The 24,535-nt window shown below is 38.2% G+C and overlaps 2 protein-coding genes across 2 annotated transcripts; both read right to left on the bottom strand.

Moving 5' to 3' along the window:
- Positions 1-3,144: 3,144 nt before the first annotated feature.
- LOC122668238 (B3 domain-containing protein REM8-like) lies at positions 3,145-9,081 on the bottom strand. Its single transcript, XM_043864828.1, has 10 exons — positions 9,007-9,081; positions 8,568-8,895; positions 8,338-8,468; positions 8,025-8,245; positions 7,768-7,867; positions 4,240-4,537; positions 4,001-4,092; positions 3,714-3,928; positions 3,512-3,620; positions 3,145-3,393 (listed from the first exon to the last, which is right to left on the bottom strand). Exons 1-10 carry the CDS (start codon positions 9,079-9,081, stop codon positions 3,145-3,147), a joined length of 1,818 nt encoding a protein of 605 aa, XP_043720763.1.
- Positions 9,082-11,908: 2,827 nt separating this feature from the next.
- LOC122668237 (putative B3 domain-containing protein REM15) lies at positions 11,909-23,716 on the bottom strand. Its single transcript, XM_043864827.1, has 5 exons — positions 23,356-23,716; positions 23,107-23,249; positions 13,439-13,650; positions 12,302-12,452; positions 11,909-12,173 (listed from the first exon to the last, which is right to left on the bottom strand). Exons 1-5 carry the CDS (start codon positions 23,393-23,395, stop codon positions 11,928-11,930), a joined length of 792 nt encoding a protein of 263 aa, XP_043720762.1. The 5' UTR covers positions 23,396-23,716; the 3' UTR covers positions 11,909-11,927.
- Positions 23,717-24,535: the final 819 nt, after the last annotated feature.

Genomic DNA, 24,535 nt, shown 5'->3' with positions numbered 1-24,535 from the left:
ACGATCATATTTGCCCTTGCCAACCACTTGCTAACCTTAACAGTAACTTCGGGTTAAACCAGGGCTGCAGCAGAATGAACCACTATGAGTTCACCAATATGCTCGACCAGGATTCCAAAACTAGGAATCAGGTTCTTAATCGTGACCAAATTCTATTGTAACCCTAGTTTTGGGTTGTGGATCAACCACTCTATCTCGGCCAGAATCGTGATTGGCTTCGACCAATTCTGATTCGAATAGACTGATTTGGCCATTCTGAAAATATAGTACCATCAGCCCTGTGTGTGTGTGTGTGTGTGTGTTTTTTGTTTTTTCCTGGCTTGCTTGTGATGTGGGTATGTCATGCTTCCACCGTGTCTGGGTGCAGGGGCTGTGTGCCGCACACACCCAATGACCCAGGTAGCATTCTTCTTTTCATAAATAAATAAAAGGGAAAAGAACGTTGCCAAATCATGTATCCTCTGGGCCAGACATGGGAGTATGCAAAATTACCATCCTGTCCCTATGAAATCAAAATTCCCATCTATGTTGATGTTGTATGTGCGGTTTCAATAGCCCCTGTGCTGGTGCAGGGACCACGTATCCAGGTAACGATCTCTTGCGCATAAATAAATAAATAAACGGTGGGTTTTTAAATAAGAGAACATTTTTCGGAGGTGGGTTTTGTTATCTTGGGCTTGGGTCTCATTGTTTATGGGTAATGGGGCTTTGTTTGGGCTATCAAGTTACTACAATCCATATTCTGTTGGGCTTTAAGTATGTCATTTAGCGGCTGCACAGTATTGGGCTTTAGTTGAGTGCCATACCTTGTTAATTTATTTTTAAGACCATGACTGTTGATGGGTTTTAGTTATTGAACTTTGTTTAAAATGATGAATGTTTGGTATGGCCGTCTGGGCTTAGGTTTTATATTCATTTTTTTTTTTTGGTAGAAGGGGTTTTATATTCTACTGTTGTGGACCTTGTGGGTATTTCTGTTATGACTGAGATATGTTAGGTCTGCTATGTATGTTGAGCTTAAGCTTGGATTCTATTATTTAAATAGAATTTGTTTTAAACATTGCAGCCTTTTTTTTTTTTTTTTTTGCCTATTTTCGTTATATGTTTTAAGGCCTAATTATTGTTACATTCTTAAGCCTAGTTTAATTATGTTTTGGCTCATTATGTTCAATTTAGCCCAAGGCCCTTGCTCATATGTTGTTGACCCATAGATGACCCATAGAAATTGTGTATTTGCCCATGCTAAGATGTAAAGAGCTTACATTTACAAACATGCCATTGAAATTGTGCGTATGTGGGATTAGAAGTTCACTTCCACATGGTGCTAGTTTTACATTAATGCACAATAATCATGTTTTGCATGGTAATGGTTGTGGAGGATAGAATAAATTAACTTATTGTGAATGAGATGCATATTTTATGTATTAATTATGGGCTTTAATGTCTAATTTTTTGCCTTTAGGGCATTTGCATCTCATGTATTATATATTAAGGGCAAAAGAATGCTAACTGGTAGTGTAGGCCCTACACCAGCACAGTAACTAATGAAAATGCACATCGAGGCATTGATTTGGATGTGATTTTCAATTTCACTTGGGCCTGAACAGTTTTTTCATGCACAAGCGCATTGGTCTGTGTCTAGGTACAAGAACCACGCTAACCACATGACCAGTTAGTGTTCTTTTTTCCATATATTTAAGTTTATAGAGCCTAAAGGCCAAATTTTATGTCCAATGCATTTATGTTAAGATTGCATGATCATGCTTGATTACTATCATATATTAATGTTGGCCTGAGTTTCCCTTTGAGTGGTCCAACCTATCTTGTGGTGTGTTATTATCTCCACCACCTACTTCTCTGCTAATCCAGTGTTCCACACTTGTACAAACATATACAAATTGATTTCCATTTTGTTCGTGATCAAATAGCAAATCGTCAACTTAATATCTTACTCATATCCCCCCCAAAGTGAATTAGCTTCACCAAGCCATTGACGACTTCTAGTTTTCAATTCTTACGTTACAAGCTAAAAATTTGTGGTCACGACTTTCTATCTTAAGGGGGTGTATTAACCGATATAGAAGTGTACACAGATTTGGACTATTGGATCGGTTTCCTTAGTCCATAGCCTTATCACAAGTTATCTTTGAGTTGTAATAGGATTCCATATCACATGTGATATCAATCCATTAACAGTGTTTTGTATAGTTTGTTTAGGTTTATATGAGTTCCACATATTGTATTATATGTATAATCTCCCATTGGAGATCACAATAATCAATAGAGAACATTGAGAATTGAGAGAGAAAGAAAGACTGTTGTTTCCATGTGAAGTAGTCAATGTTTGCAGCTTCCGTTCTACTGCTGTCATTAACCAATGGGTTGTGTCTATTTCCATCCTAACTTTCAACATGATTGTGATCGCTCTAATAATATAGCCCACTAATTAATCCCCTTATCTTTGTAAAATTTCAACCCCAAACAGGAATCTTATGCATAGCAAAAATATTTGTAATTGACAAAAATATTGTGCTATGTGAGCCATATGGTTAAGATGGATCATCAAAACTCCACATCATGACCAACCAAGAAGGTTATTAACTAAGCAGTTCCAAGGGGCCATGTAGACCTACATGTTTCAAAGGTAGTACAGTGGCCTTGTAGAATGATTTATTTTGATACACTAAACTCCAATCATTCCATATCAGAGGGAAATTAAATTTTAAAACATTAAAAAAAAAAATTGTAATTATCAACCTTTTTTTTTGTTAATAAATTATTAGCCCACCTAATTATATTAAAATTTTCAAATCATTCTATATTTGGTTATAAAATTCACTTCATGACTTGAATTTGCATGGAAAAGTTTCTACGAGTATTATTAGTTTAAAGCATCACAAGTTTCATAAAATGGTTAATACAAAGTCCTTTAGATTTATAAGTAGTTTTAAGAACTGCCACTTACCCTCAATAATCAAAACATCACCAACCTTATGTTTGGCTGAAAATTGAAATAAGCCAACAAGGCTGTCCTGTCATTGCAAGAAGCTATAATTAGGCAGATCCTATTAACAAAACATATCCGATCGAGTTTAAACAAGCCAACATTAGTAGAACAGAAGCACCAAATCTACATTACCTAATTTAAAGCAATTTGAACTCCATCACCTGCATCTTCTCCCTCCAAATGACTTTAAAAATGCAGGTATCTCCTTCCTTCAAGTCATTTACAGAGAAAAACTCAACCAAATCACCTTTTATGAAGATGCGGTCTTCATTGCTCTTCTTGTGAATCAGTTTCATTTCCCAGGATCTTCCTTTTTTATCTCTCAGAGACGCATCGCTGTTTCTCCCAAAAAGATTATTCAATCTTGCGAATTTAATTGGAATATGCTGTAAAACCAATACCACAACTCATTGTCCCTCAACCATATACTTCTTAGATTGATCCCCAAAAAACAAAAAAAAAAAAAATTGGTTCATTAATTAATAAAGAACTGTAGCACCATACCAATTTAGAAAACTTAAAGTTGTATGGGTGGAGAGTAGACTTAAAACACCTTCTGTCAATGTTGGAGCGAAATATAGTAACATCAAACACCATTGCACTTCCTTTGTATCTGAACCAAGTAAGTAAAGAATTGTAAGTTATTTGCAAGAAAGAAAGAAAGAAAGAGAGAGACAGAGATCGAGAGAGTCCATTAATTACTAACAGAACCCCTGAGTTAATGAGCTTAAAAACGCAGGTGTCTCCTATTGCCAAGTGATGTGCAACAATGAAGTCTCCCCAACCTCGTCTCGCATAAACCCGACCACTTGTTTTATGGTTCAGTTTAACTGACCACGACCTTCCCTTTCCATGTTTCAGAATCATTTCAAAGATTTTCCCTTCAAGACCAGAAGATTTCACGTAGGCCCCAGGAATTTCCTGAACAAAACACTATACTCTCACATTTTCAAACCAAAACAAATAGAGAGAAAGAGAATAAGACACACTCACTATCATAGATTCCTTAAGGTTAGTTGCCGTCACTGAAACCTTAAAACTGTTCTCTACTCTGCATTTGGTAAAGGTATCGGTATTTGCTGTAGCTACCACATAAAACGAAACACCATACCAAGAAAAGCTTAATTAAAAAGTAATCAGACACTGAAACAGGGAAAGAAAATGTATTTAAAAAAAAAAAAAACACTTACTATTGATGTGTTTCTCATTCTCTCTGTTGTATTCTTTCTCACCTGTCTGATCTTCCATTTTATTATTATTAACATCAATAAAATGTTGATAATGTTTCTCACATGCTGTGTGGTCGAACACCAGAACATCGAAGACGAACCCACCTTCATGTCTGAACACTAAGAAATCCCCAACACGAAGATTAAGGTCTCGAACGAAATACTTCCAACCCTCATCAAAATTGAAACCCTTCATCTTCACACGCCAGAATTTGTGTTGGTGATGATGATTCCTCAATATGGCTACTCCTGTTTCACACTTCTCACCTTTTAGCTGACATAAAAACGCTTTTGGAATAGCCTGAGACCAAATATATTTACATGTTAACAATCTTAATTAGATCTATTGAAACCAAGAAGAGAAAGAGAGAGAGAGGGACTTGATTACAAGTTGATGAAATGAATCAGGTAAGATGGGTTTGAAGAAAGATTTCTTCCTCTGTCTACTCCGAGCAATTTCCATTTTGAGGCAAATACTATGGAGATGACAACTGTAGAAGCAAGACGATCTGTGTAATGCGAATTTTAAAAGGTAGTCTCTCTCTCTCTCACACACAGAAAACGAATGCGTAAGAGAATTTTTTGCTTTAATCCTAGAAAACACTTCCTTCTCTTCGAATTCCGACCCTTTTGGATTAAAGTAATGGGGCTTTGCATTGGAAGCCGAAGAACCATTAATATTTGAGCCCCACCTTTCAAACTATTAGCCGCTAACCATAATTGGGCTCTCTTCCCGGCAAATCTATTCTCTTTTTCACCCTTGTAATAATGTTTCAGCTTGGGCAAAATCTATATTTGTTAACCGGATCATATCTGTTCGAAATGACAAGCATTGTGGTACTGCTTTGTTTTACTCTGAATATTCGTTACGTACAATTTGGACCCTGGCACAACCCTAGTGTAAATATGCAATCAAAACTCATAATGCATTTGTTTGGTTGTTTACTAGGGCTGCAACAGGGTTGGGGTAGGGGAGGGGGGGTGTTGGGGGAGCAGGCCTTTTAAAACCTCAGCCCAAATTGGGCTTAGACCCGACCCGGCCCTAATTTAAGGTCAGAAAAATCCAACCTTGACCCTCCCTCAAGGTTGGGCTCGATTGACCTTGATTGGTCCTAGCCATGGGGAGGAATAGGGATGCATGGAATGGCCAAGCTGAAAAACGGAGATGTATGGGCTGGCCAAGTTGGGAAAGGGAGATGAATGGCCTGGTTAGGCTGGGAAAGAAAGATGCATGGGCTTGCAAGGTTGGAAAGAAGAAGAACAAAAAGACAAAAAAGAAGAAAGAAGAAAGAACAAAAAAAAAAAGAAAAAAAAAGAAAACAGGGTCTGGTTGGGCCAGGTCGGGCTCACCCCGAGGCCTCAACTCTGACCCGGCCTGGCCCTAATTCAGGGCTAGAAATTCCTGACCCTGACCAGCACTCAGGGCCAAGGTATTTCAACCCAGGCCCTGTTTGGGCTCATGGCGGGTTCGGGCCATCAGGGCCAAATTTGCACCCCTAATGTTTACGTTTGGTGCTACTCCACCTTAGCTCGGTCTGGATTTTGATCCGAGTATTGTGAGCCCACACCAGATCCTTGTACAAAGGGGAGCAATTATGACATACGACAAAGCCACTACCGCTTACCTTTTCTTTTTTGCCATTGTTTTTTTTTTTTTTAAAATCAAGAAAAGAGAATACCACCCAGTTGCGCATCGCAGGCCACTCTTAGCCTGAACACAAGGGCATGGGTAATAACCATTGCGTCCCGTGGTGTAGCTATGGCCTATGGTTTCTAATGTTCCACATATTATGCTTCTGATACCGAAATCAAGATAACACTAATCAGCTTAATCAATTTTATTTTAATTTCTAATTTTACCCTTTTATATCCTTACCTTCGGGCAAACCCAACCCACCCCACCCCCCCCCCCCCCCCAAATCAAGTCCCATTTTGATTGGGGAGAGACCGGACCCACGCCTACTTCTTCCTCTTCTTTTACTGAGGACACCTCCACCCTCTCCTACACCACAACCCCACCCCACCCCATCTGAAACCTTGCCCCCTTGCAATTCAACCCTGTCATGCAATACCACACCCTCCCCTGCAACCCAGCCCCACCCCATCCTCCCCTGCCCCCTTCCCCGTCCAACCCTTCAACATTCCTCTATCTTCATCCTGCCCCACCCCCTTAATTCCAACCCACAGCCCAGCCCAGCCCAGCCCACTTCCTGTTATTCAAATCCACATAATATGCAAACGTTAGGTAACTTAGCTGCAATCTATTCACCCAAAAAAAAACTTAGCTGCAATTTCGCAAAATCTGAATTACCTTAGGTGTCATTTACATTTAAAAAAAAAACAAAAATTGAAGTAGGACCCACTCAATTCAATATACAAGGACAACAATTCCATAGAAGGACTTGATCCGGGTTCATTTTTCAACCAAAAAATAACATAACAAAGGTTTAAGTTCTCCACGACACCAGCACAAAACCCAAATTGCACAATGGTGTCAGTTTCCCCACTCAAAACACTGTAACACCACTCCCCCAAACTGTCTTATACAACCCCTATTTACTGTATTTCCCGTCATAGTTTTGCCTGAAACTGCACACGTGTTTCGGAGGGAACCCTCCCCTATAACAAAACACAAAACATAACATTTTTTTTGTTACAAAAAATGTCTATTTTTTTTAGGGGGGGAGGAATTTTTATCCTATGCAGTTACTGCACGGTGCAGTACTGCATCATGTGGCGACTGTAGAGGTCATGTGCACCATATGGGACCTGCTATGCCACATGGTCTCTGCTACGCCACACAATGCAGTACTGCACCGTGCAACTACAGGAGAGGATAACGATTCGTGGGGGAGGGGGATAAAAAAGAACATAGCAATTCAATGCATTGGGAACTCAACAAGCTTCATCTTTCTTTCCCTCCTAAATGAGCTCGAAACTGAAGGCGTCTCCTAATTTGAGTCCATTTGGAGAAGAAATCTCTTTCCAACCACCTGGTATGAAAGTTTGGCTATTCTACTTGTGCTTCAGTTTTACCCGCCATGACTTCCCATTTTTGTCTTTTAGGATGGTCTCAAAAAGAAATTTGTATACCTATTGTTGAAGGAAAAAAAAAATGTTAACCAGTCGCATGGTTCCCTATGTGTGCAAAAAGACTGCTCAACCCCTAGTTGAATTGAAAATCTCATCCAAACCAATGTGTGCATACTCTCATTGAACCCTGCACCTGAAAAACATCTAGTACCAAATACGCCTCATGAGGCTGAAATTCTGTGAACAAATGACCCCAAAGTCCCCTGATCACATTGTTAAGTAATGTATTACCCAAATGGACTTTTTAAGTCGAAGAACAAGACATTGAAAAATCCGAGACTACAAAGAGGAAGCATGGACAACTAAAGGGTACATAGATATAGGGAGTGTAAATGATTGAATTTAAGTTTTACATTTGATATCATGATCAATCCAGATCGTTCCCCACTATTCCATATGGTACAATTAGGTAGTACATATGCTAAAGATCCCATCTGCCGGTGGATATTTTCTCCCAGAAGCTTTAGAATCCACCACTGTGACATCAAATACCACGTTCCCATCTTCATGTCTGAAATCATCAGAGGAAGTACGTTTTCTGCACATTAATCAAATACAAAATTAATGTCATCAGATTCAGAAATGAATATTTGCAAACTCTAAAAGAATGCAACCCCAAATCAATTTTTTTTTTCCATTTTCTACTTTTTGGGTTTGCAGTCTTCAGAGCTCAAATTTAAGGATTCATTACTGACATGTTGTTATCTGAGCAAATGAGCCTGAAAATGCAGATTTGTTCTTTCTTCAGGTGATTTGCAAGTGCAAACTCACGCCAACCAGTTCCTAAATGCACTCGACCATCGAGTTTTTGTCTTAATTTCACAGACCATGACCGAAGAGCTTGATCTTTGAGGATCACATCAAACCCGCTTTTTCCCATCAAACCATTTGATCTCGCAAAGCCCTTTGGAATACTCTGTCCACCATTAATCATAAAAACACTCATTTCATAGTTTCATGCAAAACCAGAGAGAGAGAGAGAGAGAGAGAGAGAATGACACTACTCACCATAATATACTTTGTTAGATTATATTTCCCCACCGGAGCCACAAAAAAGGGATTTGTAAACTTGCAAGAGGCAGCATATTCTTTGCCTGCCTTAATCGCTCCTGAACGAGTTCTTACTGAAACTTTAAAGTCTAAAAACCAGATCAAAATGGCATCAATGCAAACAAAGAGAAACCATAATAAGAATAAGAAGAAAAATAAAAATTAGAAGGGTTTTTCTTTGAAATTACTCTTGATTTTCTTCTCAACAATTTCCTCTTTGCCTCTATTTTCTACCTTCCCTTCCTCATTTTCAATTTTAGCATGAAATGGTGGGTACTCTTTCTCACAGGTACTGCGATCGAACACTAAAACATCAAACACCATGTGACCTTGATGTCTGAAGACCACGAAATCCCCAATAAGAAGATGACGATCTCGAGCAAAATCAGACCAACCCTCTTTAAAACAGAATCCATTAACCTTTACACGCCACGATTTGCCACTGTTTCTCAACACAGCTTCTCCTTCCTCACACTTCTCTTCTCTTAAGTATTTCAGAAACCCTCTGGGAATCGCCTGCAACAAATTTACTTAGAGTAACCACAAATCTTTTTTTTTTTGTTAATAAAGATTAATGGATTGAAAGAGAGAGAGAGAGAGAGAGAGAGATGGATGAAAAAGGCTTACAAGTTCATGAAAAGAACCAGGTAGGATGGGCTTGAAAAACTGTGGATTCCTGGGTTTGATTTTGGTAATCACCATCTTGAAGAAGAATTTCTCTCTGTTTTTTGATTTACTGTTTGTTCTTGTTGTGGGTGGAAAGTTTAAAGTTAAATTTCAAATTTAAAATTGCGGAGGTATTCTGCTCTAGCATCTTTCCCGAGGAAGCTCTCTCCAAGTGCGAAATGTGGCAATCCCATGCAGGGAAATGGAAGGCCCCACAGTCTTTCTTGGCTAATAAAAATGAAGTATTTCAGCCTTCAGGGGACATTTGCAATTGCCCAGTTCGCTAATCAAAATCTATTTAAGTAATCCCCTTACTGTTGCATTTGCTAAAAATAAAAGTAAAAATCTCTTTCATGTTGATGTCCCTACACGGCAGCCTGACAGAGATTCTCTGTCCATAAACAAAATTGAAAAAAGATATTTTTCACTGTGCAGGAAGGGTTCAGCCACTATTTAGGAATGGTTGACCATACCCCCCATTGTCGCACAAAACACTTTTCTACCCGTCGAAAACCGCATTCAAGTGATTCTCCTTCATAGTTGCTTATCTATTTTACAAATGGTTATCGAGCTTTTTTTGGTTGAGATAGATTTTTCTTTCAGCCAGCCCAATTGGTTTTTAAAAAACAAAAATTAAACATTAAGATTGTGTTTGTATGCATTATTGGAATGCATTTTAGATTGATTGTGCATTTTTGAGCAATAAAAATAACTAATTTTATCATTCAATAATACAAAATCAACCTAAAATGCATACTAAACGTTGTCTAGTTTGTATTTTTATGATCGTTTTCAATTAGACCGATGAGTTTGGGATGGAATTTGACACCCCTAAGCAACATGGTTTCAAATATTGGTATCCATATGGGTGGGGGCCAATATTGATATTTGGCCAAAGGTTCTTATTATCCACACAAAAAAAAAAAGAGGTTCTTATTAAAGGCAAATTTATCAAAAAAAAAATTATCAAAATTAAAGGCAAAACCATCTGATACAGATACTAACGGAAACCAATATTGAAAACCATGCTAAGCGGTAGCATTTTTTTTTTTGGTAAAAGGAGATTATATTGAATAGAAGAGCACAAGGCCTCATTTATACAAAGACTATGAAGCCAAGGAGCTAAGCGGTAGCATTAAAGGGGGGGGGGGGGGGGGGAGAAGGCCTAACCCAATCAAAATTTTGGCTCATTCCGATAAAATATCAGGATAACATGTAGGGAAGGAATATATAAGAAGTGACACTATTTGTTGGAATATTCAATTTTTTTTTTTAGGTAATGGTTGGCATATTAATTTCACGCCAAAGAAAATGTAGTATATGATGCGTGCACGAGAAAGGGAGGAGGGAAAATAGGAAAGAGATAAAAAAATAAAAAAAACGAAAGAAAAAATAGGAGTCAAGGAGTAATTGTTGTAGTTTTATGGACGAAGCTGAACGTCCATAATATATTTAAAGAAAAAAGTGCTATCAAGATTTGATTTCTAGCGAGAACAACCAGACACTTCTTTTCCCTAAAAAAGGGAAGCAGTTTTTTATATGGGAGTGTGGCCTACGCCAGCACTCCCATGTGTCTATCTCTCTCCTCCTTAAAACAAGAGGGCAGAGATGTCTTTTCACATGAAGAGGAGAGACTCATGGGAGTGCTGGTGTAGGCCACACTCCCAGACAGATAACTTTTTCCCAAAATTATATAGGCAATATTGTTTTCTTTGGGGGGAGAGCACCACCTTTTGCCGATGCATCCTCTCTGTCTTTGTCCTCTATAAATAGGATTGGGCATGTGGCATGATGTGTAACGCACATCGTACGATTGGGGAGGCCTCGATCCACACACTAGTACATCGGGATGTGTGTTGGCATGTGGATCAAAGCTCCCCAGCCAAACGATGTGCGCTGGAGAGAAGCCAGATCCCTATACATATGGATCATTTCATAGAGAGAGAGAGAGAGAGAGGGGGTCCGTGTCTCCGTTCTATTTTTTTTTCTTCAGAAAAACAAAATGCTGTCTTAACGCATGGCCCTTGCGCCCAGACATAACCCCCTTGAATTGACCATTCCACTCCTATGGTTCCCTCGTTGATGCAGGGCCACCTGACCGCGCAGCATTCTTCTGGCCATCTTTTCCTTTCTTTTCTATCTATTCCTATTTCTTGCCAATCAAACAATACCCCAAAGACACAACAACGAACCAACTCCTCACTCTGCTCAAATCTGCTTCAAACCAGGAAAGGGTTTTCGGCTTCACTTACCAGTCTACCATCCATCGGAGAAGCGACTGCTCTTGTGCCAGCCAAGTGTCGATCCTCAAAAAATGTTCTCCCAATTCTCGATTCCAATGCCATATTTTTCTGCTCCAGTGGTGCCAATCCCTCTGATAGTGCTGCGTACTAGATTGATTTCCAGAACTTCAATGGAGATTCTGCCATTTTTGGCTGGGGTTAACGTATACAAATCTAATTCAATCCCACTAGGCCTTTGAAGCTGAAAAGATCTGTCACGGGGAGAGTGGCCAGGTATCGATTTTTTTCCTCTTACAATTCAAGCATATTTGAAATATTATTGTTAAAACATGGAAAACTTGTTTCAGATTTAAGAAAAAAAATTCAGATCGTGATTTGGTTTCTAGGTTAATTTGGCTTTTGGGGATGAATTCGTTGGTGCTTTGGTTGCAGAGACGGGTTCTTGTTAAAGTATAACAAATTTGTTTCAGCTTTGAGAAACAAATGATGACATTCTGGGTTCATTTCAAATTTTGTTTCAGACAATCACATTCTATTGTTAATAAGATTATCAAATTCCATCAAATTTGTTTCAGCACTTTTGTGAACCCTTTTCTTTCTAGGATTCAATGAGATTGGGTAGTCTTTTCATGGCCAGATTCAAAGCAAGGAGAACTCCATGACCTTCCGCTTTCCTTTGCGAGTGAGCTCAAAAGTGCAGGTATCACCTTCCTTCAAGCCATTTGAAGTACAGATCTGAATCCAATCACTTAAAATGTAGACTTGGTCATCGCTCTTCCTATGGTTCAGTTCCACTTTCCATGACCTTCCCTTTCCATCTGTGAGAGTTGTCTTGCATTTTTTTCCCATAAGACCGTTCAATCTTGAAAAATTCATTGGGACATACTGTAAAAGTGAAACAACATAGTAAATTCGAGGATGATAAACAATACAGTACAAGATAATGCTCAGGTGTTAACTCAAATAATCTTTGAAGAATATAGCATCATAGTGAGAGGATTGAAAGCACTCACCAAACAATGGTTTCTAAAGTTGAATAGAGTGAGAGTCTTCTCAAATGAAGGGTTACTGAGCTCAATCTGGTAATCCTTTTTCACTAGAGCCCCTCTATTCTTGGAGCTTAAAACAGTAAAATCCAGCACAAGTGCACCTGATCTATTACTTCTGTAAACCATCGAAAGAGAATGTCAGTATGCCATGAAACTTGTCAAGTTTAATTATGGGTTTGCAAAGGGTATATGGTTGGAAAACTGTAAATATCTTTAAAAATTCTGTCTTCTAATGGGGGTCAACTACAACAATGATAATAACAACAAATTCAGTCTTATCCCAACTTAGTGGGGTCGATTACATGGATCCGAGCAAAAATAAAATAAGAAAAAAAGGGAATCAAATGGTAATAGAATGTAAGAAAGTAAAGGAAAAGAAGTTTAGTATCATTGGTGTGGAGTTTTATTTTAACCTTGTAATTCAACAAATAAAATGAGGAGAATGTGGTATAAGGTCTTGAGAGGAAGAGAATAAAGAGGTAAAGAAGAGACTTAGGCTATAGAAAGGATCACCCTGTTCCTCCCATCCCACCCCTCTCCCTTTATAACATATAGAGTGGCTGGTGAATATTGTGTATTCACCAATTGACATGTAATAGATAACATAGACATGGATGGGTGAGTGTGTCTATGTTATGGATGATCTCACTCTCAATTCACAACACAAATATGTAATAGAACTAGAGTAAGGTTCTAAGTTAGGTATTTTTTTCATAAGGAAGAGTTTTTTTGTCCAACAGCGTGACTCCTGCACAAGCACAAGGGCCAATGGGAATATGCCCAAAAGCATCAAGAGGGGTGGAATTTTTTCCTTTCGTAGGAGGTGGAGCGATCATTTCACCTCATCTTGTGTCTGGTAGAGGAACCACACTACCAACACTTAGTTTTTTTCCCTTTTTCATAATATTGGTACACCCAATTTTTAACATGTGGTATGGGTTAAAAGTTGGTGAACACCACAAAGCTTATTACCCATGCTGAAAGTTGTCAGCAAAATCTTCCCCCCCTTCCCCCTTTTTTAAAGCTTTCAACAATAAAATCCTAGAACTGTAATAAAAGAACAAGGCAAGGAAACAAGATGAAAAGGATTTCAGAACTGACAATTTTCCCGAGTTACTTTGCTTGAAAACACAAATGTCTTCTTCCTTCAAGCTATTTGTAGAAACGAACTCTGACCATCCGTTTCCCAGTCTGTTCTTGCTAGTTATGTTCACTGGCCAAGACCTTCCCTTTTGATCTCTGATGATCACTTTGAAGAATTTTCCGGTTATACCATTAGATCTCAAAAAGTACCTGGGAATGCTCGGGTGCCTCTGTAACACACAATCCTTTGTTTCAATATTTTAAAAAAGAAAGAGAGAGAGAGAGAGAGAAAAAAGAAGGTTCATCACCCTGTGAGGATTCGTGACTTCGAATTGCTTTCCTAAGTCCTCAAAAGAAGGTGGTTGTCTGTTGGAACTACTCATGGCTGCTTTTCTTTGGTTAGAATGAGTCATGGAACGGCTTATGACTCGGCCACTTAGAGGAACAGAACTCACTGAATCTTCAAAACACATGAAACCAATAGAAAACCATTTGTTAATAAGTAAAAAAGTGGTGAAGAAACAAAATACACACACTGTGGAAAGACCATCGAAATTACAAGATTACCTTCGATTTCTTTCTCCTTGACTCTGTTATCATCTTCCATATTAATAAGAAGAGCTGGGTAATTTTTCTTCTCACATGTAGAATGACCAAATACGATAACATCGAAAACTAATCCACCTTCATGCCTAAAAACTACAAATTCTCCAAGACATAGTTTATGGTCTTTAACAAAATCACTCCAACCCTCTTTAAAACAAAACCCCTTCAGCTTCACAGGCCATGATTTGTCTTTGCAGTGATGATTCTTCAGTATGATTTCTTGTCCATCTTTGCAATTCTCACCAGCTAGATGCTTAAGAAACGCTTTAGGGATTGCCTATAAAAGCCATTAGACGTGTTAATAATTTTATTTTTGCAATTCTCACCACCTAGATGCCAAGGTTGGTGTAACCATGGTTTTAGTTAATGGTATCGGATAAGTATCGGTCAGTATTGATCGGGTCGGGTATCGGTCAAATTGGCCAAAAAATTGTTCGTTTTTTAATTTTTGACCGATATCAATAATATGTATCAGATATCGTATAGATATAAATCATGGCCCCGATTTCAATACGATTAGTCAATTCGATACCAATACCTAAAATCAGGTGTAACCAACGGTTGAGTGTCAAGTAAGGGTGTCAATATAGATACTGTTTTTGTATCGAATTATCTAGAACTATACCAAATAAATTCGATATGGTATTGATGGATCCAGATCCTCTACTTCCAAATCCTTGGCAGCCATTGCTGCCACGCTCCCATGGTGTGCCACATCTCTATATGCACATCGAACGGTTCTTTGGAGAAAATTTCAAATTTTAAAATTCTTACTTAATTATTTCCACAACAAACCCCAACTAGTCCGGTTGATCAAACCAAAATTCCAAAATCCGTTTGGTTTGGTTTGATCAATCGAACCAGTTGGGGTTTATTGTGGAGATAAATAAATAAGGATTTTAAATTTAGAAATTATCTCTAAAGAACCATTAGATGTGCATATATATAGACGATGGCTGCCAAGGATTTAGAAGTAGAGGATCTGGATCAGGTATGGATATGAGATATTTGTACCGAATCAATATTCAATACGATATCGATATTGGTATCGGTATGGACAATGCTGAAAATACTCCATACAGTACCCATACCATATCAAATCAACTTGATATGGTATTGGTATGAGATATATTTATCGAATCGATATTCGATACGATATCGCTATGGGGTATATGAACAGTGTACCATAGAATACCGTAAACCGTATGATTGACATCCTTAGACTAGTGTCAAAAGAGAGAGAGAGAGAGATACTCACGAGCTGTTGATATGAATCGGGTAGGAAGGGCTTGAAGAAGTGGGGCTTGTTACCCTGCCCGCGATCCTCGATCGCCATTCTCTGATCCTGTCTCTCTTCCTTCCAAAGAAGTCTGTTCAGTGCAAGTGTTCCGAGTCTTGCGACTATTAAAATAAACGGATGATACTCAGGAAGTGGGATCCACCGACCCAGCAAATAATAGGCCTGCAGATCGGAGCGGGAGAGTGAGAATTGTGGAGATCACAGAGAGAAAGAAAAAAGAAAGACCATGAACTGAAGTTTCCTTTTTCATGAAAAAAAAATAAAAAATTGAATTCCATAAAAACAAGAAGGAAAGAAGCACGGACAAGAGCTTAAGTGAATACTTAGTGAATATAGCACAAATCCTCTCACGCTTGATAGGGATTAGGGACCCCTTTTCGCTCTCTTACACAATCAGAGCTACAAAGAAGACAAGGTCTGGTGGACCATCTCTTCGGTATTTATCCCCAATCAGGCTCATACACTTCCCTACCAAAACAGGGCGGTTGCCCTTTCTCAATCAACAACTATACCTGTCCAAACAAGGAGTCTCTCTCGCCTACCACCTTTCTCAATCAATAACTATGCCCTATCCAAGCAAGGTCTCTCTAGCCGCCGGTAGTTTTGATTCAAATTTTTTTTTGTTTTTTGGTAGTAGTTTTGATTCAATTATACTTTCAGAATATGTAAGAAGTTTATAAAAATAAAAGGAAGCAAGTGGTTTTATGTACGACGGATCGGTCTAGTCGGATTTGGGTTGGGTCTAATCGGTCCCCCTAACATTAGGATCCCACATCATGATCGATCTATTTAAGTAATCGGTCCTCATAAGTTACGTATGGTCTCATTTATACACGGTCGATCAAGTACCGATCTTTAATCAGGCTATCACCAATTAGGCTAAACGAACCTTAATCGGGCTATTGAGTCATTTATTTCTAAACGGACTATTAAATAAATGCTTTGATTATCAAAAGGTTAGTATTACCAAGATAATAGTCCAGGTATAGAGTTTAATGTTGTACGAATTGAACGCTTGACTAAACAAAAAGGATTCGCTGATGATAATGGCTTAGATTGATTCATCTAATTCATCTACAACAATAGCAATTTAGCATCAGTCGGGCTTAATCGGGCTTTTAGGTGAACAATTTCGGTCAAGCGGCCATCAGGTTGAACCCTCGCACTGGGAACAACCGAATACTATACGCTTTGAGCTTCAGTCTGACATGTTTAATAAGTAGGGGTGCAAGTTTGACCCTGGTGGCCTAAGCTCGCCTAGACCTGCCTTGAGTCCAAACAGGGTCTGGTCTGAGATACCCTGGCCCTGCAAGAGGGTCAGGGTTGAGAATTTCTAGCCCTATGTCAGGGCCGGGTCGGACCAGGGTTGAGGCCTTAGGCTGAGCCCAACTCTTCTTTCTCTCTCTCTCTCTTTTGTTTTCTTCTTCTTCTTCTTTCTTCTTTATCCCAGCCTGGCCCAACCCCTACATCACCCTTTCCCCCTGCCTCAACCCCTACATCTCCCTTCTCCCTCCTCATGGTCAGGGCCAATTAGGGTTAGCTTGGCCCAACCTTAAGGCCGGGTCAAGGTTGGATTTTTTTGGCCCTGAGTCAAGGCCTGAGCCAACTAAAGGGACTCAAGTTTGGGTTGGGTTTTAAAAAGCCCGGCCCAACCCGACCCTGTTGCAGCTAGGGGTGTCAACTGGTTTGGTTCTGGGCTATCGATCTGGTTCTCTAGCAGTTCTGGCTCTAAAGTGTCAAGACCAGATCCGGACCAATAAGCTCACCGGTTCCAAATCTGAGATCCAGGACCATTAACTAATGGGTGGTCCGGTTCCAGTTCCTAATCAGGTCCAAACATGCCCTTGTTGAGTAGCCAAATGTAAAGCATTTTTCCCATTGGAATGAGAAATCTCAAGCAACCTAGAATCTTTCAAAAGCTATTCAGTAACTATTGGTGTGTATCCTCTATGTTCAACAGATATGAGAGGGTTAGAATACTAGAATTTGAGGGGCCAAGTGTCTTGCTTAATCTCGGGTAATGGTCTAATAGCAACTGGACAATAATTGTATAATAAAAGTTACTTTAACTGTATGTTTAAATAGCAAGGATCATCTTTTAACATTTTAAAACAGAAAAAATGGTGCATGACAAGTTCAAGTGTATGCAGTTCTTCCGGTTCCAACAATTCCTTAATGGTTCTGAGGACCAGACCCGATCCGGACCAGTAACCTATCACTAAGATCAGATCTGGACCAATAAGCTATTGGGTGGATTGGGTCTGGTTCCTAGCGAGACGATTTCGGTCCGGTTACCGGTTCCAGTCCAAAATCGACACCCTTAGTTGCAGCCTTATTAATAAAATTGTTTTGAGTTGGTCTGGAGTTTTCTCAATCGGGCTCGGTCGGGCTATAACCTGTGTGGACCTAGAAGTAACATCCTTATGGTCGTGTATGTCGTGCCTTAAACCGCTGGACGGGTCCCCCCAATCCAACAGTTAGTTGTGGTTTCAGCGTAAACTCTTCATTGTCATACGGAGTTACGAACAGAGTAGAGTTGCAACCGTTGGCCATTATGGGAGATTGATGAGCATTATCAATAACCTTGTGATGAGGACTATTAGTAGGCATTTGAGTAGGCTTTAAAATCCATAAGCGACAAAAGATAAGGAGAAAATATAATTGCATGAAACTAAACTCCTTCATTTTCTAGTTGAGTTGCATGAAATGAGAATAATTGATGTGTAACTGTTTTACAAGTAAATGGAATTAATAGCCATTAAATTGATGGATTGTTACTCGAAATAGTCGGTTGAGGTTCATCTTCTCCGACCACGATAATTTTTATTGATCGTCCTTGCTGCCTCACCAGCCGACTTTGAATTTTTCCCATTATGTGTCTTCTTCCTGTTCTGGTTTACCACCTTAATTTTTTTTTATTAATTCCTATTTGATTCCTTTCTAACCAAAGTTTCCATTCTTAGTCATTTGGATGAATTTAACAGGTAAAGAATTGGATAAATGGAAAAATATCCCGACGACATCAGAGTGGGCATTCTTTCTCACACCCTTTTACATAATGAGCTGTGGGAATGCATTATGAATACTCTCTCAGAAAAATGCGGCTCTCACCTTCCTATTAATGCGGTTTTCCATTTTGAACCCCCAGCAAAAAGCCAATTGTAAAATTTGGTGTCTGTCACAACTATATTGCCCAACATGTTCTAGTTTTCATATTGATTTTTTTTTATTTATTTCTATTCAATTCCTATTTGATTCCTTTCCTACATAATTTCCCTTTTTAATCATTTGGATTGACTGAGTGGTTAAGAGTTGGATAAATGGAAGACAAAAAAACCTTCCCTTTTTAATCATTTGGATTGAATTTGAGTGGTTAAGAGTTGGATAAATGGGAAAAAAAAAAACCTCAATAGATTCCCACCTAGCAAAATTCTCTCATCTTTTCGTGATATTTGAGAACCATTTTCTTCCAAAAAAAAAAGGGTTTGGCACATATGGAGCTTAGTGGTGAAGCACTTGGAGTATTCTAAATATCTTAAGGTAAGGCTTTGTGAAGCTTTTTGTAGGATTCAATGAGATTGGATAGTCTTTTCATGGCCGGATTCAAAGCAAGGAGAACACCATGACCTTCCTTTTTACTTTGCGTGTGAGCTCAAAAGTGTAGGTATCACCTTTCTTCAATCCATTTGAAGCACAGATCTGAGTCCAATCACTTCAAATGTAGACTTGGCCATTGCTCTTCTTATGGTTCAGTTCTACTCTCCATGACATTCCATTTCTATCTGTGAGAGTTGTTTTGCATCTTTTTCCAATAAGATCATTCAATCTTGCAAAATACATTGGGACATTCTATAAAAGTGAAACAACATTGTAAATTTGATTCTCATAAAAAAAAAAAAAAAAAACATTATAAATTTGATGATTAGAAACAATATAGTACAAAATCTGTTCAGGTTTTACTCAAATAATCTCTGATGAATTCATCGAAGAAAAACAAATATCTAATGAATATGTTGAAAATTTAACATATATAAAAGGAAGTGCCTGAATGACACCTACATAGGTGTATTTAGAACTTGATACCTTCTTTTAATTGTCCTTTGTTTTATTTTCAAAAGTTCTTTAAGATAAGGATATAAAAGGATTTTCAAAAATAATTTAAAGACGGACATATCACTATGTCATTATCAAAAGGTGTCATTGTCATGCACATATTTCTAGTATACATGTAAAAAAAGACACGATTACCCTTGTTAGAAAAAAAATAAATATAATACTAAAACGGTAAAAAAAGAAGTAAGGTTACAAAATCCCTATTAAAAATAAACAAATTATTATCATCACAATTACAAAAGTACTTATGTGAGTAAAAAATGAATAATTAGATAAGATTATATAAGTGTACTTTTTCCATATTCAAAATTCAATATAAGTTTTCTCTTCCACATTACCCTTAGAGTCTCATCTATTATAAAAGGAATTGAAGTATCTAAATGACACCTCTATAAATGTACTTAGAACTTCGCATCTTCTTTTAATTGCACCTTTGTCTAAGGGTTTTCAACAATAAGTTGAAAGTAACATATCATGTTTTTATTAAAAGGTGTTATTAGCATGCATACTTTTTTAGTATACATATGAAATGACATTATCACCTTAATTAGAAAAATTTTGTATCACATAAAAAGGGCAAAAAAATTAAAGTTACACATTATTTGACACATTCTCAAGAAGTGTCAATAAAAAAAGAGTAAATTACTCCTCCCTCCCCTCGATCATGCTCTAATGACAAACCCTTCCCCTGGGTTTTGGGTAATGACTCTCCCCTCCCCTGCATTCCTTAGATTCTATCAACTGTACCCATTCCGTTAAAAAAGGCTGTTAAGTGTTATAAAAAGACTATATTACCCTCTGACCCCCTTCTTCTTCTTCCTCCTGCAACTTCGCCTGCAACTTTGCCCCCAATCGGTTGATTCAAAAATAGAAGATATAAAATCATTTTTCATTATAAATTGATCATCCCTACCCATTTAAAAGGAACGCTACTGATCCATAACTCATCGTCTCTCCTCTTCCTACTTTCAGATGTCCATTGAGGATTTTATGTTATCAGTCTCTGTTTCTTGTCAAATCTTTACTAATCTCAACAAATCCTAGCTAATTCGAACAAACCCAGATTAGATTCTTTATAGGGTCTTCGTTTTTTTCTTATTTATTCCTCAATTGCAGATCACTCTGGAGTCTTTATAGATGGAATTCTCTTTCCTAGTGCAGCATAGAAGAATTCCAGAACCACAGGGTTAGGAATTAGAACCAGATTAGAGAAAGTTGATAGTCGGAACAAATCTGGCTGGGGCTGAACCTGGTCGATACGGTCTAATTAACAGGGATAATATGAGAGTAAAATTTGATTACAATGCAGTGGCTGATTTGAGACATATTGAGGTTTCCTGTTGGAGTTAGGAAACTTGAAAGCCCCGATGGAAAACAGAAATTGGTAGCAGTGATTTAAGGGCTCAAAACAATGAACTAATAATGGTATGATCTAGTGATTAAACAATAATATGTGCAATTAAAGCAATAACTGATACCAGATTCAGAAAAATCAGAATTGAAGAAGTAGCCTTGAAGTAGACTGGTGGAATATCAAACAGAAACCTGAAGATTATACAGAAGCGGAATCCTTGATTAAAGAGGCAATTCAATAGCTGGTTGCGAAGGAAGAGAGAGAGAGAGTTATGATATTGGAGTAACCTAAAGTAGGGCTTAGCTTCCAGTTGTGATTGGAGTGACCTAAACTATCTTCCTCACTTCACCTCATCACCGTGACCCACTCCCTTTCCAAGACTCCCAAAAATGAAACCCATCTTCCTCACTTCACTTCACCTCAACTCAGACGATCTTAATCCCTTCTTCTTTCTTATCTTTTCTGGGTCTCTTCTGTTTGACCAAATTCACCATAATTCTTCTTCGTTGGGAACACCCAGATCAAGAATGTGGTGGTTTATTTCTCCGGTGACCTTTCCGAGGAGATACGTCAGATTCGGGAAGCCATTGAAGGTCTGGATGTTGGCATTCTCATTAACAACATCGACGCTTCCTAACCCTATGCAAGGTTCTTTCATGGTGGCGGCGGTGGCTACGGAAGTGAAAGTGGTGGTGGATACAGCCGTGGTGGCAGCGGCGTTTCCTAGAGATGTTTTTAGGGTTTTGATATGGTTAGAGGGTATTATTGGAATATCACAAATATATGGGTATTTTGGGGTTTTATTGAATATATTTAAGATGATGTCACCATTTAACAGTCGTTTTTAATGGAATGAGTAGGTTGATAGAATCTTAGGCATGCAGGGGAGGGGAGAGTCATTACTCAAAACCCAGGGGGGGGTTTATCATTAGAGTATAATCGAGAGGATAGGGGAGTAATTTACTCATAAAAAAATTCCCATTATAAAATAATGGAATCTCTTTTACCATGGTGAAGAGAAACTCGGTCCCATTTATAATCAAAAGATTCAAAACATGAACCAGGTAACAATTAATAACACCCCTGATTTGTCATCATACTAAAAAAATAGATTACTAATAACAACCATAGCATCATAGTGAGAGGATTGAAGAACTTACCAAACGATGGTGTCTAAAGTTGAATGGCGTGAGACTCTTCTCAAATGATGGATTAGTGGGCTCAATCTGTTCATCCTTTTTTATAAGAGCCCTTATATTCTAGGAGCTAGAAACAGTAAAATCAAGCACAAGTGCACCTGATCTATTTCTTCTGCAAACCATCGAAAGAGAATGTCAATCTACAATGAAACTTGTCAAGTTTAATTATTTATGGGTTTGCAAAGGGTATATGGTTGGGAAACTATGTAAATATCTTTAAATATTCTGTCTTTTAATTTCAAACAGTAAACACATCTTGTGATGGAGGAAACTAAGGCAACAACAACAAAGCGGCCATTAAAAAAAATGCACCTGGACTTCTTGACAACAACTATATCACACACAATGCACAGCACAAATATGTAATAGGAATGAAGCATCGTTCTAACTTCAAAATTTTTCAAAATAGGAAAAGTCAAAATGTTTTATGTCCAGCCATGTGGTCGTGCTTCTCCATCCAACGGCTGTAAGGCATTGTCGTGCATAAAAATTAGATCCACAACAAAATGTCATTTTGGAGGTTTGCTACAATGCCTCCAACCAACCGAGCTAGTGGTTGTTTGCAATTCTAACACATAGTATGCTCATTTTTCATTGAAAATTTTTAGAAGAAAATGTTAGGTATGTTTTTCATGGGGGAGAGGATTCTTTGCTTAGCAGGATGATCCTTATAGTGCGAGGGCCAATAACCGCACGCACAGGAGAATCAACAAGGGTGAGATTTTTGCTTTACGTGGGAGGCACAGGTGGGCGTTTCAACAATAAAATCGTGAAACTGCAAAAGAAGAAGGGAATGAAACAAGTTGAAAAGGATTCCATAACTGACATCTTTACCGAATTGCTTTGCTTGAAAACACATGTGTCTTCTTCTTTCAAGCGATTTGTAGACACGAACTCAAACCATCCACTTCCCAGTCTGTTCCCAGTACGGCTTAGGTTCACTGGCCATGACCTTCCCTTTTGATCTTTGATGATCACTTTGTAAATTTTCCCCCTTACGCCATTAGATCTCAAAAAGTACTTGGGAATTGTCGGATGCCTCTGCAACACACAACCCCTTACTTGTTTCAATATTCCAGAGGGAGACGGAGACAGAGAGAGTATGAAGGTTTACCCTATGAGGCCTCTTGACCTCGAATTGCTTTCCTAAGTCCTCAAAAGAAGCTTGTCTGCTGGAACTATTCATGGCTACCTTTCTTCGGTTAGAATGAGTCATGCAACGGCTTATGACTCGGCTACTTAGAGGAACAGAACTCACTGAACCTTCAAAATACATTAAACCAAAAACCATTTGTTAAGTAAAAAGTGGTCAAGAAACAAAATAAACACTGTCGAAAGACCATTGAAATAACTAAGACTATACCTTTGATTTCTTTCTCCTTGACTCTGTTATCATCTTCCATATTAATTTGAAGAGCTGGGTATTTTGTCTTCTCACATGTAGAATGACCAAATACGATAACATCGAAAACTAATCCACCTTCATGCCTAAAAACTACAAATTCTCCAAGACATAGTTTATGGTCTCTAACAAAATCACTCCAACCCTCTTTAAAACAAAACCCCTTCAGCTTCACAGGCCATGATTTGTCTTTGCACCGAGGGTTTTTCAGTATGATTTCTTGTCCATCTTTGCAATTCTCACCAGCTAGATGCTTGAGAAACGCTTTTGGGATTACCTATAACAGCCAAAATATATGTTAATAATTTCATGATTTTAGTGGGAAGTTTGTATGATTGGTATCCTTCTTATTCAATGTTTTAAGTTAATGGTAAAAATATTTTTATAAATAATTTAATTTAAAAAAGACTTGTCTTTCTATTATTATCTATGTGAAATGACAAGATTTAGTGTCATGGATATCTTATATTAAAAAGATTAAATAAATAAATTGATTACAGCAAGTGGTGAACTAACAAATTACAACCTTACTTTTCTATCATTTCACATGAAAACTGTATTAAATTATTTTCAATTTTTTAAAAACTTTTTTTTTAACCTTTGCATTGAATATTACATTAAATAACTTTTGGCAATAAAATAAAGGGTAAAAAAAAAAAAGGGAAAAGGAACGTTAACTAGTGATGTGCCGCGACATGTACCAACGCCGAGGCACAGCCGCACAGAAAATGATAGGAGCACCCCTGGTCCTTTCTGCCTTTCTAGGGGGTATGCCGATTATCTCGCATGTGGTTGTGCCTGGGTGCAGGTACACAGTGGGCACAACACCGGTTAGAGTTCTTTCTCCCAAAAATAAAATTACAAACTTGATGTAACCACAACCTTGTTTACAACAAGATTTTATGGGAAAAAGAACCTTGATTACATAGAGTCTTGACAATCCCCCCCCCCTCCAATAAAAGGCGGAAATCTCATCATTGTTGCTGCTTTTGTGCATGCTCCCACACTACCTTTGAGGGAATCCTTTCCCATATTTTATATATGGGAGAAAGAAAGCTACTTGTGTGCGCGGTACACAACCCCTGTGCCTAGACACATGGCTGCATGAAATGATTGTCATGCCCTCATAAAATGACAATAA

This window comes from Telopea speciosissima, chromosome 7 (genome assembly GCF_018873765.1).
Source record: "Telopea speciosissima isolate NSW1024214 ecotype Mountain lineage chromosome 7, Tspe_v1, whole genome shotgun sequence".
Taxonomy (NCBI): domain Eukaryota; kingdom Viridiplantae; phylum Streptophyta; class Magnoliopsida; order Proteales; family Proteaceae; genus Telopea; species Telopea speciosissima.
This window is presented reverse-complemented; position numbering and strand designations above follow the sequence as displayed.

Bases quoted from the DNA above. Each gene is read 5' to 3' on its own strand.
- LOC122668237 (XM_043864827.1), bottom strand. From the start codon at position 23,395: ATGGAAGATGATAACAGAGTCAAGGAGAAAGAAATCAAAG. The intron at 13,651-23,106 runs GTAAACCTTCAT...TGTGTGTTACAG, and splicing joins AGGTCAAGAGGCCTCATAGG to AGGCACCCGAGCATTCCCAG. The intron at 12,453-13,438 runs GTCAGTTCTGAA...GATGGTTTACAG, and splicing joins CAAAGTAACTCGGGAAAATT to AAGTAATAGATCAGGTGCAC.
- LOC122668238 (XM_043864828.1), bottom strand. From the start codon at position 9,081: ATGGTGATTACCAAAATCAAACCCAGGAATCCACAGTTTTTCAAGCCC. The intron at 3,929-4,000 runs GTGAGTGTGTCT...TGTTTTGTTCAG, and splicing joins ACCTTAAGGAATCTATGATA to GAAATTCCTGGGGCCTACGT. The intron at 3,621-3,713 runs GTTAGTAATTAA...TACTTGGTTCAG, and splicing joins CTCATTAACTCAGGGGTTCT to ATACAAAGGAAGTGCAATGG.